This window comes from Lagenorhynchus albirostris, chromosome X (genome assembly GCF_949774975.1).
Source record: "Lagenorhynchus albirostris chromosome X, mLagAlb1.1, whole genome shotgun sequence".
Lineage (NCBI taxonomy): Eukaryota > Metazoa > Chordata > Mammalia > Artiodactyla > Delphinidae > Lagenorhynchus > Lagenorhynchus albirostris.
The window spans coordinates 17,027,142-17,044,498 of record NC_083116.1 but is presented as its reverse complement, the minus strand read 5'-3'; the positions used below and the strand labels follow the sequence as shown (position 1 = coordinate 17,044,498).

Below are 17,357 nucleotides of genomic sequence, written 5' to 3'. Positions count from 1 at the left end.
AAATGTAACCTGATATTAGGAGTTCCACTCTAAGTCTGTGAAACCAGGGCTAATACTAGCACACGGTATTAATTTGTCTTCATGCCGGCTGATATAGGGAGACTCAACTCTTAAAGTGGGCCTCGCTTGGGTGCCCCATGAGCTGGCCTGTGAGACTCCCATCCAGGTTTGGAATGGAGCTGAAGAGATCGCCACTGGTTAGCAGAGAGATTTCAGTGGGAGTCCGTCCACCTCAAGAGGGAATAAAGGGTTTTGAGGAAAAAAAAAAAAAGTTTACGGATCTGGTTAATAGTTTCCAAGTTAAGTTTCCAGTTCTAGGATTCCAAAGGAATTCCAAAGGAATCCTAGATTTCAGAGTAACTGAAAGTGAGGGGCTCTTGCATTTGCTAGCATAACTTTGGAAGAGAGAAATTCTCTCCCACTTGTGGTAGAAAGAGCTACTGATTTAAGCCTAGAACATTGAAGGATGAGGGAAGGAAAATAATCTTTCAAAGTACTCCGTTCACCCCACGGCGTGCTGCTAAATGTTTAACAACTGGCTCTCAAAAAAATAAATAAATAAAAAAGCATGCATGTCAGTTTATTTTAAATTTTGGTGGAATAAAGGATGTGGAACATACAATTCACAAATAATAAAAAGCTATACAATATTCTCTACTGTAAATTCCATACAGCCAGTTGATTTTCACAGAATGCTTTCATTGATTTTTGTCAGACTCTAGCATCTGTAGCCAAACCAGGGTTGCAATTGACAAGCAAGTGTGGTTCCTGCAAGAACACTGCTTGATATATTGGTTTACGTTAAGGAGGAAGACAAAAATGAAGTGACAAAGATGTATGTGGGAACATCACTCCTTCATCAATGACGGGAGTGCCTTTTCTGATAATGGGACAATAGTTTTCAAATACTGGAAGAACAGTTTCTCAACGTATTGTGCTATTTATTCACAATGTAACGGCTACAGAGACAACGCAATTTAAAGTTTAATCTGCACTGTTAACATTTTCTTCCCATCACTTTCTTAAGTCTAGATTCTAGACAATCCACAAAACAACAAGTCAAGCCCCCATCTGTAGTTTTTGGTGATTTCTGGGGTGTAAATATTTCCATCATGGTCAATTTCAAGCTACCGATGTGAAGACACTACACACAGAGTTGGGAAGAGTATATAATATTTCCAGGGAGGGGGAAGGGTAAGCTGCGACGAAGTGAGAGAGTGGCACGGACATATATACACTACCAAACGTAAAATAGATAGCTAGTGGGAAGCAGCCGCATAGCACAGGGAGGTCAGCTCGGTGCTTTGTGACCACCTAGAGGGGAGGGATAGGGAGGGCGGGAGGGAGGGAGACGCAAGAGGGAAGAGATATGGGAACATATGTATATGTATAACTGATTCACTTTGTTTTAAAGCAGAAACTAACACACCATTGTAAAGCAATTATACTCCAATGAAGATGTTAAAAAAAAATTTCCACCACCCAGGCACAATTAGACACAAATAACCTCAAGAGCATCGATAACAGTACATGTACTAAAATAATTAGGGTGTGATGAGTTTTGAGTAGGTTTTCTTTGTTTTTAACAGAATGTATTTAATTATAAATCTATAGAATTTAATTTTTAACAATGACCATTTTTAACAGCTGGCTCATGAAAATTCTGAAATTAACAATCGGCTCTTGTGAGCCAGTGCAAGCCAGCACCAGGACCCCACTGCCCTCACCCCCATTTAGACTGCTGTTTGAATCTGTTCCACTATTGGGTCCAAGGGTAAGGACAGATACAAGGCAGCGACACGGAGAGCAGGCTGCTGCTCCCTACTCGGCGCGGGCTCTGCTGCTCTGCTCTTTACTGCCAGTCTGTACAGGAGTTGAAGTAAGCACTTAGAAATGTTTATAGCAATTTGACAGAGAAATTTTTAGGTCTGTTGAGTCTCATAATTAAAAACTGTGGCTTGTATTTTTGTAGGCCTTTTTGTCATTTCCTTTTTGTGGTAATTCATTTTTATTGTATGTTACAAAAGTACCGGTCCATGACAGATTTGGGAGGAACAACAACTGCAACAACAACAAAAAAACCAACACAAAAACACTCCAGTCCTTCACTAGATAACTTGAGATGCACTGGTCTATTCTGTGAGGCCAGAGTTGGAAGGGAGAGAGTGGTGGAGGAGATAAGGGTGGACTGGACATCCTTGATATTGACCATTCAGCCATTAGGGCTAAAGACTTGTAGCTGGAGGAGGGACTGTATCCCAGTTTGCCTTTCTAACACAGGGACAGGAAGGCCACAAGCCTGGAAATAACTGGGGAGAAATGAGAACTGGATTCTCATAGTAGTAAAACAAATCTAGAGGCTGTGAGTGACGGACAGGATGTTGCAAAGAACTGCTCCCTGGAAAAGTGTGCCATTCGTAAGGATCCATTTGCTTAGGAAAATAGCTGCAGAAAATCATAATTGGTGACAGGTACTCAAATACAACCGAAGAATCTCTTCTATACTCCTCTTTCCTTCCCGGAGCCTGAGAAATTGCCCCATTGGTTTGCTCCACCATCTTGGTTCTCTTTTGCTCTACTTACATGTTTGCATCATAAAACCACAGCATCTCAGAGCCATTCAGTACCATGGAAGTCAAGAGTCCATGATGGAGGTATCGATCCACTCTCTGACACCCCACTCCACCCCTAACCAGCTAGTCTCTCTGATATATGGTTACTTACTCTCTAGTCAAATAGCTCCAGAGTCAGGAAGCTGATTGTTTCCTAGAGGAATTCATTCCACTGAGGAATTGCTTTAAGGGTGGAAAGTTCATCCTTTTGTCAGTCAAAATATATCTCCCTTATAAATTTCATGTATTAGTTCCAAGGGGTGGGGTGGGAGGAACTGGGAGACTGGAAATGACACATATACATTATAGATACTATGTATAAAATAGACAACTGATGGGAACATACTGTACAGCACAGGGAACTCTACCTAATGCACTGTGGTGACCTAAATGGGAGGGAAGTCCAAAAGGGAGGGGACTTTTGGACTTATCTGTATGTGTGTGGCTGATTCATTTCGTTGTGCAGTGGAGGCTAACAAAACATTGTGAAGCAACTGTACTCCAATAAAAATTAATAAAAAAAAATCTAGGGACTTCCCTGGTGGCACAGTGGTTAAGAATCCGCCTGCCAATGCGGGGGACATGGGTTCGAGCCCTGATCCGGGAAGATCCCACATGCCAAGGAGCAGCTGGGCCCATGCGCCACAGTTACTGAGCCTGCGCTCTAGAGCCCGTGAGCCACAACTACTGAGCCCACGAGCCACACCTACTGAAGCCTGTGCGCCTAGAGCCCGTGCTCCGCAGAAGGAGAGGCCACAGCAACGAGAAGCCCATGCACTGCAACGAGGCGTGGCCCCCGCTCGCTGCAACTAGAGAAAGCCCGCGTGCAGCAACGAAGACCCAACGCAGCCAAGAGTCAATCGATCAATAAATAAATTTTAAAAATTCAAAAAAATTCCATGTATTGGTTCCAGATCTTCCCTCATCTTCCATGTGCAAGACCTCTAACTAGTAGAAGACAACATTCACCTCTCCCTAATTCTCCTCTTGTATAGACTGAACATCGTGACTTTTCTTTCAGTGTCCTTCCACTGACCCTGTTTCCAGATTCTTCACTCTCCTGCTCACTCTCTGCAGGACGCACTCTAGGCTACAGACACACAATGTCTCACCCAGCATGTCCTACCCCTCACAGGAGCCCCTACCCCTCTGTTGACTGGAACAGGGCTCTCGCATCTCTTTGCTCACAGTTTCCACCGCTAGAGGTTGAAAGATACTTTGAGGAAGCTAATGAAAGAAGCAGTGAGGGTGAAAGCTACCAAATAGGAGGCAAAAGGATGCAAATGCTGACAAGTAAACATTGCACATGGATAACTGAGGTATTTATCAAACATCTACTAAGTGACAGTCGTGGGGCAAGGCAGGAGAAGGAAGCAGAGGTTGGTGACTGAGAGCTGATAAGTGTATGCATAAGATGACAAAGACTTGCTTTCTACACTCTGAGGAGATCAGCATTAATCAAGGAAACCACTTCATACTGAAAGCCATCCTGCAGGTGCTAATGAGATTGCCCGCTGCCCTAAAATAGACTATTCCCAGACACCAGAATTTGTAGAGTAGCCTCTACTCCATTTTTATTTACTTGGTAATTATATTACTGCTTAAGTCCACCAATGAGCTACAAATTAAGAGATTCTGTCCGCGCTGGTAGTCCCGTTCTCATCTTTAAAGGTTTATTTACCATCACCCGTACCCATTAGGATTGTAAAAAAAAAAAAAAAAAAAAAAAAAAGAAAAACCCCAAAAGATTTTAAAAATCAGTAAGTATATTTAGAAACATTAAGAACCACAAGGGCTATGGATTTTTCTGGATCATTAAACATCTCTTACCCGGGTGTGTACGTAGGCAGCCTCTATAACAAGATTTCCTTTCAAAAAGACTAACAAAACAAAAACTTGCCAGTAACTTCATTCCTACCAAAGCAAATTGGAAATCTCCTTGGCAAATAAGGGGGAGAAAGAGATGATGGCTGTACCTCTATTCTTTCTGCCATATTAACAAAGTTAACAGACAGCCTTGTCTGAATTGGAAAAAGACTTGATAACATGTGTGCACACATGGGCGTGTGCATATGTGTAGTTTCAGGGGCTCTGTGGAAGGTCAGTGATTGTAAGGCATCCGATGGCTCTGAGTCCCTCCTCCTCTCAAAGCAGGACCTCAGCCTGGCTTCATATCTGATCTCCACCTGCAGCCACAGGGACTGTGCATACCACGCGCTTTCAGCTTCTGTCGTGTTCTGCAGGCTCATGGTTCCTTGTTACCCTGGGCTCCTCTGATTTGGCTCTGTCAAGAGGCCACTGTTCATCAGGGGAACGCAGGGCCATCACACAGGTTTAATTAGACATCACATCTTTCTCTCTTTCTGCTGTGACATTTCTTCTTGCAGGGAGCACTTCCCATTGGAGGGCACACAAGCTGGTCCTCCCAGATCCCTTGGGGATGAAGTGAAGATCCCTTCACTTCTATGTGGCAGCTCAGCCGGAGGCTTTGGGCTTGCCGCCTTCCTGCTGGCTCTGCCTCTCCTTTTCCACCAGTGAGCATTGAACCTCTCCCTCCTATTCCTTTCTAGCCACACTAGATTACGGCAATTAGTTGAGGCTGTCGCTAAACTGGCAGACATGGCCTCATCCAGAGGAAATCAATCGCACCCTTTAGCCACACTCATACAGTCCATTGCTGCCTTTTAATTTGAAAACTGATTACAAAATATAATACAATGGTCACAAATTGCTCACACTATCCCTAACACTCCCCCAATTCTTAGAGTTTATGCGGAAGTTCTATCGACAAGTATAGGCATTATATAGCATTACCCCTGATGAAAGCCTCACAGCCTAATGGCTCAGACGGGAAGCATCAGAGGGCAGTAGACCTACAAAAGTGAACCCCAGCATAGGTCCTTGCAAATAATAAGAAACTAACTCCCTAAAGCACCTCAAGTGATGGTAACTTTATAGAAAGCTTTTTACCTTTCCTTACTCTCATCTATCACCAGCTTACCTGAAGTAATTCCCTGGTCAACACTAAGGCGTGGGGATGGCCCCTTTCTGGGTAAACTTACTCAACTGGCAGGTGATATCACTGTGAAAGCTTGCATCTAAATCCCTCTTTGTGAGCCAGGGGAACTACACAAAGCTCTGGGGTGAGGTGGGAATGGCTGTCTTGTCAATCTATTAGCCAGGACCACCTGGTCTGTGTCTGGGAGAAAAGTGCTATTATAGTGAGCTTTGCTTCCTTCAGCTTCCCTATGGCATTTGATCTCTAAAAGAAAAGATCAAGGCATGAGAGCAGATTGCTTCTGGCTAAGAGCAAGAGAGAATGGAAAGCATCAGGGGCCCCATTTCTTGACCCTCCCCAACTTGTTGTCTACCCCTGCCCTCACTGCCCCGTTAACACCAAAGAAAACAAAACATAACTAGCTGAGATTCTTTCAAGATGTAGGTGACTACTACTTTTGTGACTGGTTATTTGCACAACTCAGCAGACATATTTGTCATTGTTTAAATACCTTCTCACTGGGCTAAAAACAAGTTAATGAGTAACTGAAAATGCCACCTTGGGGATGAAAAAGAGGGAGCACATTATAGTGAAATTTGTTGGCCAGAACATCGAGAATTTAATGTATATTTTTAGCTGCAGGCTTTTGGTGAAGAAAATTAACTTATAACCCAGTGGTACCAAATAATATTAATAATATTACTCTAAGTGGGTAACTTCTTTACAGTTTACAAAGTACTTTTATATCCATTATCATGTGTGTTTCATTCAACAACTTATGAAGTGGGCAGGTCAGAAATATTTTATCATTATTTTTGCATATGAGGAATATGAGGCTCAGAGGAGTTGAGTGACTTTGTCCAAGCCCAACACTGGGAAGTAACAGAAGCAGAACTGAGACTCAGTTTCTTTGACCCTGCAGATGAGATGCCCTTCCTTCCTGTTATGTCTCAAGCTTCAGCGGCCTAAGTGTAGGACCGTATCCTGTTCACCCATCAGATGGGATCCACCTCCCAGTGTGAATGACATAGGGTCCCCTTACACTGAGGTCTCATGTTTGTTTGAGGGACTGATATCCCAAGAAAGACAGGTGGAGGGAGTCACTACAAGATCTTGCCTGAGAAATTCAGAGAGGGTTACTTAGTGGGAAACAACCTTCAACATAAGTGCCAAAGATCTGACGGTGGGTTTCCAAGGAGTGCAAAGGAAGTGGGATAGAATACATTTTGGGAAAACTGCCATACTCTATTCCTGGACTTGCTACCAGCAGGGAAGTATAAATAGATATATTACTGTATCCACATGTATTTTGAGCTCTGAACAGGACTCAATAACTTTCCCATTAAAAAACCCCAGGACATTTCATTCTCCTACAAACCTTCTACTCATTCTTCAGCAGGCAATATGTTTTGTTCTAAAGCATGAAAATGTTGCAGATGCCACCCATGATAAAAGGCCCATCAGAGAGTTCCTCCATTGATTTTACCCTTTTCACCAAACCAACCCATTAGTGAATTTATTAAAACGTGTGACTACCAGCCCACATTTGTGAGAGTTTGATCTGACAGTTTAGAAGAACAGTTAAGCCACTGAAGTGTCCTTCCTCTCTTCTATGTGCACAAGCATGTTAGGAACAGAAATATAAGGTTACATTTGATCCACTAAAAAAAGAAAAACAATAAAAGTCACTGGCTTAAAAAATATTTTCTAATCTCTGCTTTTGGGGAGTCATTGTTTTTTCGCCTCTAGACTGTAAAGTAACTGTACGGAGGTAATACTGGGTGCAGAGACTCCTGGGCCACAGCTGTGAAGACTTCATGGCTTCACTCCAGAACTGCTGCGCACGGGTGACTGGTGCGGGGAAGCACACAGCTGCTGTCCCTCCCAACAGCTGGGCATGACAGTAAAGAATGGCCAGAAGGGCCTACCTGGACCTGGATTTCACCTTCACCCTCACTCCCAGACAAGGAACAAGCGACAAGTTTTCTCTGTTCAGTCCTCACACTGACATGGAGAGACCGAAAGTTTCTTGCGGGCAAACATTTCCACAAGAAACGTTTGTTTAATATGGCAAGAAACAGCCATTTGGTTTTAGTATTGGTTCAAGTCCTAAGCCCAAGATGTGTTTCATGAACTGTCCTCCTTACCCTGCCACCAACCAGCTGAAGCCCCTCTTGTTTTTTTGTGGTACGCGGGCCTCTCACTGCTGTGGCCTCTCCCGTTGGGGAGCACAGGCTCCGGACGCGCAGGCTCAGTGGCCATGGCTCACGGGCCCAGCAGCTCCGCGGCATGTGGGATCTTCCCGGACCGGGGCACGAACCCGTGTCCCCTGCATCGGCAGGCGGACTCTCAACCACTGCGCCACCAGGGAAGCCCTGAAGCCCCTCTTATTCCCATGCAGCAACAAGGAATGTTTCGGTCTTCTATAGTCTGTTTCCGCTTTCCTCAGCCAAAGAAATAGGCTTTCGCAGTATCCATTCTTTGGCCCAGCTTGAGACAAGAATATCTTTGTTTTCTGACTCGCTGCCATAAAGACGTTAGGCTCGCCAGCATGCTCTGGCTGTACCCACAGCATAACACAGGCTGGAGCAGGAACAGGTCTAGGGAGGACAGGGGTGCGGGAGTGGTAACACAGATGTCTCTGACATAGGTATTTCTTGCTGGGAGTTGTTCTGTGAGTGTATATTTCAAAATGTGTTTCCAACAGTAGGCATGCAGGTGTGCACGCCTACAGGAGTGTGCACACGTGTGCATGTGTGCGCATGGGCGTGTGTGTGTGTTTCTGTGTGGGTGAGACTTGGCAGAGAGGCGGCACATGCTTCGGATGCTTAATCATCATGTCTTGGCTAGGGACACATGGCCAGAGCTTGCAAAGCTTCTCAGGGATCAGCCCCAGCCAAAGCACTGGGAGTAGCCAGCTTCCCCAACGGCTTACAGTAAGAGCTTTGACAAGGCCAAAAGCTGGGACAATGCTCACGGCAACCTGGCAACAGAACAGTCAGCTTATCACACCAGGTCCATCACGGATGATCTATCTATCTATCTTTGGAAGGGAGTCCGAACATGTGTGTCAAGTGTAAGCGTTTTATAACTCATGGGCTAAATTCAGTCTTTGCAGAAAATACATGCCGAACTAAGGTTGCTGAAAAAGCCAAAGAGCTTCCAGAGACTTTGGAATAGTAACAACAGTTTTATGGTTGTTATAAATATTTGTAGAGCTGCACAGGTTACAAAAGCACCTTCACACTCATTATCGCATTTGACTTTCACAAAAACTCACTGAGGTAGGCAAGGATGACTATTCCCATTTTACAGTTGGAGAAACTGAGGCTCAGGGCAGCTATGTAACTTGCTCAAGGTCCTACTGTTAGCAAATACGCTAGGACTAGAACCCAAGTGTACTAATCTATCACAGGGATGACTAGAACCCAAGGGACCTAATCTATCACAGGGATGACTAGAACCCAAGGGACCTAATCTATCACAGGGATGACGAGTCTTGGGCCTACTTTATACTTCCTAGAATACGTAGCCCACCGTGGGGGCAGGTTAGTGGCTTCTTCGATGCTTCAAGGATTAAGCCTAAAGGTCAAAAGAGCTCAGTTAGAAGGTGGTAACGACTATAAACAAATCACCTAGGGATCTTGTTAACATGACCTTAGGATTCAGTAGGTCTTGACGTGGGGCCTGAGATCTGCATTTCTAACAAGCTGCTGCTCCACGGACCCCATTTGGAATGGCAAGGGGTAAGGGGATGTTGCTGAATGTTGGTTACCTGGTTTTAGTTGCTTTTTATGAGTCTTAAACAAAAAACCAAGGCGATTAATTCTAATCTGTATCTGCCGGCTCTTGGAGCGCCCATAGGTCGGCAGGAACAGCAACAGACCAGTTGCTTTAATAGTAGACAGCATTTTTTCAGTGCTCACTAGGTGCCGGGCACCGTTCCAATGGCTTTGCATGGATTATTTTATTTAATGGCCACAACCCTATGAAACAGGCTGAGAGAAAGGAAATAACCCACCAAAAGGGAAGCATATTAGCCTCGTTCTGAGAAGTGAAAGGAATAAGTCAAGCTGTAACTGTGGGTAAGAAGACATCATCTAATGGTCATCTCAGCAGCAATTAAATTCAACAATCAGAAAGCAGGGTCAGACTCTAAGCATAGAAATAAGAATTATAGAAAAAGAGAGCACTTGGGGAACTTCAGGATGAAGAGTTTTAAAAGTGAATATAGCCCAGAAGGCCTGGAAACTACTTAGAACTTCTTATGAGCATCCTGGCATACAAGTGTGCTGAGGGCCCTTGGTAAGAAGCCTGGCTTCTTTGACTGCAAAAGTCAAAGGAGCCAGAGTAGGGAAAATGAGATCTTTTTTCATGTGTAAATAGCTCAGGAGAAGAAAACAGGGAACCTGCAAGGTCAGAAGAAGGTGTTCCCAAAAGACTCCAATAAGCACCTTGCCAGGGACTAAAGCCAAATAAATGAACATTATCACAGACTGCTGGTACGAGAATGGCCGGCGAGAGATGTCTGGGCATCCCCTCCATTGTACAAATGGAGAAACTGACTTCTAAAGAGAGGAAGGGGCTTGCCCCGGGGTACATGGGACTTAGAAGCAAAGCCAAGAATAGAATCTTGGTGACCTGCGCTTCATCCAGTGCAACACAAGATGGGAAGCAGTGAGCCGGGGAAGCCAGCCAGTAGGACCTGGCTGGGTAGAGTGCAAAAGAACTGCTGAGGGACAAAAGGGAGATAGAAGAGAGCCTGAACATACTCTGAGCCTTGTTTTTTATTTTCAAGTTGTCTTTCGGAGGAAGGCATTTGGATGTTCTAAATGAGATGGCGGTAAACGCACACAGTGTTCCAAGTCTAGTGGACTAAGTGGATGTTGATGAACCACCAGGACCAGGTGGCATCTACCCAGATTTTGGGTAAAACTGTGTAACAGCTGACCGAAGCGTATAGCTTGTTATTCCAAATAACTATTGTGCCACGAGCCTGGCAGATTGCCAATGAGTCTCCTCTCCATGAGAAGCATTTCAAAGGGGACCCAAGGAACTCCAGGCTGGTAGGATCACTGAACATGTTAGGCAAGTGTAACCTATTGGGAGTAAGGCATCATTTTTCCCGTAAATTAAATTAACCACCATTTGTGTAGCGTTTTACAGTTTACAAAGCACTTAGGGTAATCACGCCTAACTAATTGACTAGAATTGAGAGGATAACTGTGCATTTGGACAAAGGGAAACCAGTGGATGTAATCTATTCAGATTTTGAAAAGGCCCTTGACAAGGTCCCAGACCAAACACTGTTTTAAAAGTTAAGTCACCATGGAACTGTGGAATCGTGTTTTGAAATGGATAGGGAAGTGGCTTATAGGCAGGAAAGCAAGAGAAGGGATAAGCAGGGACTTTTGGAGAAAGTGGTATGTACTAGGGATCAGCGTGGAGACCAGTTACGAGTTTGCTAAATCATCTGGGCAACCTTTAGATGACCAAAAGCTTTTGGGGGCAGCAAAGCAGATTTGTCCAAAGAGTGGCCTCTGAAATCTGAATCCTAACTCTCGACCTTAGCCACTGCATGACCTTAAGCAAATTACTCTACCTCTTCCAGCATCAGTTTTCTCATCTGTAAAGTGGGAACAATAATAGTGATGTTGTGAAAATGACATGAGGCAGTGCCTGGAAAGTCCTGGCACAGTGCTGGCAGCATGGTAAGTGTCCAATAAACATAAGCTTCTATTATTTTTACTTATTATGCTTATTCAACATTCTTTTTATAGGATGCCAGGCTCTGAGCGATCATGTTATGCCCTAGGAATGGAACTTGGGAGCCACTGCAGACTACTTCCTGAAAGCACTGGTAGAATTTGTTTTAGTAATTCAGAGGACAGAGATAACTGTAGACTGAGATGGTTGTGAAAGACTTCATTGAAGGAAACTAATAATTATGGAGCACCTAGTATGTTCCAGATAATGGGTTAGATGCCTTACAAACTTTCCCCCTCGATTTGATCCTGAAATAGTCCTATGAAGTTGGGGTAATGATCCCCACTATGATGGATGAGGGAATGCAGACTTAGATAAGAGGCTAAGAACTGACCCAGGTCCTGCTAGCTCATAAGGAATAGAGCCAGAATTCAAATACAAATTTACTCTACCCCTAAACCTATTTTTTTTCCACTGCATCATTCTTGAAATGTACTTTTGGGGATGGGTGTAATTTAAGAAAAAATAAAAGAGGGGTATCTATATAGAAATAAATGTGGGCAACGCTATGAAGACAGATAAAAACAGTATGTCTACTCTTTTTTTGCAGTACACGGGCCTCTCACTGTTGTGGCCTCTCCCGTTGCGGAGCACAGGCTCCGGATGCTCAGGCTCAGCGGCCATGGCTCACGGGCCCAGCCGCTCCGCGGCATGTGGGATCTTCCCGGACCAGGGCACGAACCCGTGTCCCCTGCATCGGCAGGCAGACTCTCAACCACTGCGCCACCAGGGAAGCCCAGTATGTCTACTCTTGCTCATGGGGCGTGAGTATGGTTGTTCTTGCCAAAGTGCAGGGTTCCTGTGGGGCTACTGATGGGAAATGAAGCCGAAAGGATACTTTAGGCTAGACCAGAAGGCCCTCAGAACCCTGCTAAGGAGTCTGAGCACTATCCTCCAGGCAGTGGGGACAGGATGAAGGTAGCTGAGCTAGGGAGTGGTCGGAGATGCTTTAGAAAGATTCACCTGGCAGCTGTACGAGGTAAATTTGGTGGAATCTTCTGCCTGGGTCTCTGATTCTTTGTTCTCTAATCTTCTAGCCTAAGGCTCTCGATACTCCTGTCTTAGCCTAGAAGACTGGAGACCACTTAAGATGTGACTGAAATAGCATATGCAGGGGGGTGAAAGGGGGATAGAAAGGAAACAGTGAGATAAGCAGAAAAAAAAATACAGATCATCTACCGTGATTTGGTGCCCAACTATATATGAAGGGCAAGGGAGAAGAGTCAAAGACAACTTCAGTTTGAAGCCTCAGCGACTGGGAGAATGGTAGTGGCATTAGAAAAATAAGGATATTAAGGGAGGAGCCAGTTTGGATGGTCTGTTGATACGTTTGATTTCTGACACATAGAGCTGGGGGTAATGGTGGGAAAGCCAGGAAGAAATGACTAGTAAGCAGCTGGAGATGTGGGATGGGAGCTCAGGACAGCAGTTAAGATTGGAGGTAATGATTTTATGAATTATCCCCACAGTGGTATAATAGTTAAAGAATGCTCACTGCAGCATTACCCACAACAGCCAAGAGGTAGAAACAACCTAAATGTCCATTGAGGGCTAAATGGATAAAGAAATCGTGGTGCATACGTGTAGTGGAATATTACTCAGCATTAAGAAGAAGGAAATCCTGTAGTCATATGCTACAACATGGATGAACCTTGAGGACATTACGCTAAGTGAAATAAGCCAGTCTCAGAAGGCCTACATGATTCCACTTAGATGAAGTAGCCAAACTCATAGATGCGGAAAGCAAAATGATGGTGCCAGGGTTTGAGGGAGGGGAAAGGGGAGTTAGTGTTTAATGGGGACAGAATTTCAGTCATACAAAATGGCAAAGTTCTGGAGATCTGCCGTACAATCTGCATATTATTAACAATAGTGTACACTTAAAAGTTTGTTAAGAGGGCAGATTTCATGCTAGATTTTTGTTTGCCAGAATGGAGGAAAAAAAAAAAGAACTTACAGAAATCATAAAAAAAATTGAAACTGCCAAAATGGATAAGATCTGTGTTTTCTCTGGAAAAGAGAGAAAAGATAGAGGCTTAAGGAGAGACCCAGTTTCAGGCAGGATTAGAAAGAACTAGTGAAGGAAAGAGGTTGAAAAAGAAAGAGGAGCCTGCAGGGTCTCAGAGGTCATGGGCAACAGGATTTCAAGGAGAAGGCTGTGCATTGCAGAAGGAAGAGCATGACATTGGAAGTCTTAAGACCCAAGTTAGATTTCCAGCCCTGCCATTTAGATGAATCTCATTTCTTCTCTGAGCCCCAGTCTTCTTATCTGTAAAATGGAAACACGAACACCTATCCACATAAAAGTATTTTATAAATTGGGCTAATCGATACAAATGTGACTTGTGAGGGAATATTTTTTTTTGTGGTTGTTTTGCCTTCTTGACAGCATCAGCTATTTTTCTTCTATTTGTTTTCACCTAGCCGTCCAGTTATGTGTCATAGCCTATCAGTGTTAGACTACTTGTGGGAAAAAAACCAAATATGACATTCTAAAAAGAGAGGGTCAGCTAATGTCTTTTCCCTTGAAAGTTACCCCATCATTAGTTTTCACCAGACTCTCAAGATTGCATTTCTTTTTTCATCTCTTTTTATAACTGAGAAGAACCAAGGAAATCTCCAGTAGGAAACAGAGCCAACTGATTTAGGGCAGTTCATTTTAGACAATGAGAAACAGGAAGTTACCCTCTACCCAGGTCCAGATATTTAAAAGAAAAGAAAGGATACCTGAAAACTTCATTTTCTAGAGTGTAGTCTTTCCTTGAAGAACCGATGGCACTGTGTGTTGCAGAGATTTTAGGGGAGTTATAGAGAGCAGATTCAATTGGTATTTAATTCCAAAGCATCAGCATTTTAGCTCAGATTTGAGCCAGCACTAGTCAGTTACCTGCAAGGAAGCGGAGCTGGTTCTTCACTTTCATCATTCCATCACCAGAGCCTCCGATACACTCATCTTCATCATCGCCGCAGTCTCCACTTTCAAGCCCTTCCTCATCAAGGTTTTTATCCAAAACTCTACCCTTGGGCACAGACATGGTCCTCAGGAGCTGAAAGAAAACAAGCAGGATTGTAGCAGCTCTTCATATTTCTCAGGCAGGGCTAAAACAGTGTGTTATTAACAGGAGGCATTAAAAAATGTTAGAAGAGTTACACAGAGGTTTTAAAAATCATTTTCAAACTTAAATAGACGTACACTGCTTATACTCTCTAGAGTTGCATACTTCTGGACCCTTCCATAGCATTTGATATGATTCTCCACCCTTCCACTCTACTTCCACCATCCAGTAGCCAGAGTGTATATTGTATCAGAACGTTCCCATGTCTTAAGTTCCTGAAAGCCTCCATGGGAGGAGAATTTACTGATGAGGAACTTAAGACGTGATAGGCAAGGCATATTTACAGGCTGAGAGAACACCACGTTCAGAGAAGATGTTTATGGAAGCCCTCTCTAACTATATTTACATTCACTAAATTAAAGCAACAAGCGCATCCCACCAAATGAAGAGAACAGCAGTGACATTTTATACATATTTAAATGAATACTTATAATTCATTGCCTCGTATTATGCCCTGACCACTAGAAAAACTTTAAAAATATCTCCCGCTTCCACAATTTCAATAAGATGCTTTGAAATTCATTTTGCTTCATTGTAGATCATATGCCTAATAAGAGGCATGTCCGTTTTGCCCTTCAGTTTCTGGATTTTCAGTCACACAATCAATACCTTTCTAATTTTATGGTGACTCCTGCCTCCCAAATGTCTCTCCATTGACTCAGAGGCCCAGCTCACAGCATGAGAGGTCTCTAAGAGCAATTTTACTTTTCCTCACCCTCTCTCTCCAAGGCTGTAATCCAACATCCTCTATTCCTCCTCTAGCTTCTGCCCCATCATCCATTTTTAGTTCTAAATCTCAGTCCCACCTTCCATTTTTAAATAATGGACAACAAAAGATGTTGGATATGCAGAAAGTGAGATTTCTGCGATTGCAGAAGAGGTATCTGGAAGAAAAAAATGCTGCATACATAACACAGGCACATCTTGGTTTCTGTGGCTTCCACTGTCTGAGTTCACTGTCACTGCAAAATATACTCTTATGTTCTCCACCTGTGATTTAGCTGTTACACCATGATCTACTTGCAACAAGCTACGCATCACAGAGAAATATGACTGCAGGTTGGTTTCTCTTTTTAAGCAAAGAAAGAAAAGTCCACAACAAAAAGTTGGTTCTTTACTGGCCAACGACCTCTAATGTTGTCTGAGAAGTGAAGCCACCTCCCATCTCCCACTCCAGCAGCACCTCCACCCTGCTGCTCTAAGGCATGTGCTTCGCTACCCCACCTCCCAACCCCACACATCTAAACGTATAATACACACACACGCAGTAGGATAAGATACACCAGTAGTTCTCTAACTTTTAGAATTTAGGACCCCTTTATACTCTTAGTGGGAATCCCAGGGAACTTCTGATTATATATAGTTATATCTATCCACATTACCATCTTATAACTTATAACTGAGAAATTTTAAAAAATATGTAATAACTAATTTAAACGTAACAATAATAAACCCATGATATGTTAACATAAATAGCATTTTTGCAGTTGAGGAAGATGGCGGAAGAGTAAGACACGGAGATCACCTTCCTCCCCACAGATACATCAGAAATACATCTACACGTGGAACAACTCCTACAGAACACCCACTGAACGCTGGCAGAAGACCTCAGTCCTCCCAAAAGGCAAGAAAGTCCCCACGTACCTGGGTAGGGCAAAAGAAAAAAGAACAAACAGAGACAAAGGGATAGGGACGGGACCTGCACCAGTGGGAGGGAGCTGTGAAGGAGGAAAGGTTTCCACACACTAGGAAGGCCCTTCACGGGCAGAGACTGCGGGTGGCGGAAGGGGAAAGCTTCGGAACCGCGGAGGAGAGCACAGCAACAGGGGTGTGGAGGGCAAACCGTAGAGATTCCCGCACAGAGGATCACGGCCGACCGGCACTCACCAGCCCGAGAGGCTTGTCTGCTCCCCCGCCGGGGCGGGCGGGGCTGCGAGCTGAGGCTAGGGCTTCGGTCGGAGCGCAGGGAGAGGATTGGGGTTGGCGGCGTGAACAGAGCCTGCAGGGGGTTAGTGCGCTTCGGCTGGCCGGGAGGGAATCCGGGGAAAAGTCTGGACCTGCCGAGGAGGCAAGAGACTTTCTCTTGTCTCTTTGTTTCCTGGTGCGCGAGGAGAGGGGATTAAGAGCGCTGCCTAAAGGAGCTCCAGAGACGGGCGCGAGCCGCGGCTAAAAGCGCGGACCCCAGCGATGGGCATGAGACGCTAAGGCTGCTGCTGCCGCCACCAGGAAGCCTGTGTGCAACCGCAGGTCACTATCCACACCTCCCCTCCCGGGAGCCTGTGCAGCCCGCCACTGCCAGGGTTCCGTGATCCAGGGACAACTCCCCCGGGAGAACGCACGGCGTGCCTCAGTCTGGTGCAACGTCACGCTGGCCTCTGCCTCCGCAGGCTCGCCCCACACTCTGTACCCCTTCCTCCCCCCGGCCTGAGTGAGCAAGAGCCCCCGAATCAGCGGCTCCTTTAACCCCGTCCTGTCTGAGCGAAGAACAGACGCCCTCCGGGGACCTACACGCACAGGCGGGGCCAAATCCAAAGCTGAACCCCGGGAGCTGTGCGAACAAAGAAGAGAAAGGGAAATCTCTCCCAGCAGCCTTAGGAGCAGCGGATTAAAGCTCCACAATCAACTTCATGTACCCTGCATCTGTGGAATACCTGAATAGATAACGAATCATCCTAAATTGAAGAGGTGGACATTGAGAGCAAGATTTATTATTTTCCCCCCTTTTCCTCTGTTTGTGTGTATGTGTATGCTTCTGTGTGAGATCTTGTCTGTATAGCTTTGCTGTCACCATCTGTCCTAGCGTCCGTTGTTTCATTTTTTTGCTTTTAAGAAACTTTTTTCTTAATAATTATTTTTTATTTTAAT

General features: G+C 44.6%; 1 protein-coding gene across 2 annotated transcripts in view; it reads right to left on the bottom strand.

Moving 5' to 3' along the window:
• Positions 1-17,357, bottom strand: part of GPC3 (glypican 3) — a 444,307-nt gene that overhangs the window by 50,869 nt on the left and 376,081 nt on the right. For both annotated transcript variants that reach the window (XM_060137185.1, XM_060137186.1), the window contains exon 7: positions 14,264-14,423. In XM_060137185.1, the coding sequence (XP_059993168.1) occupies positions 14,264-14,423 (160 nt within the window). The remainder of the gene's footprint in view (positions 1-14,263; positions 14,424-17,357) is intronic.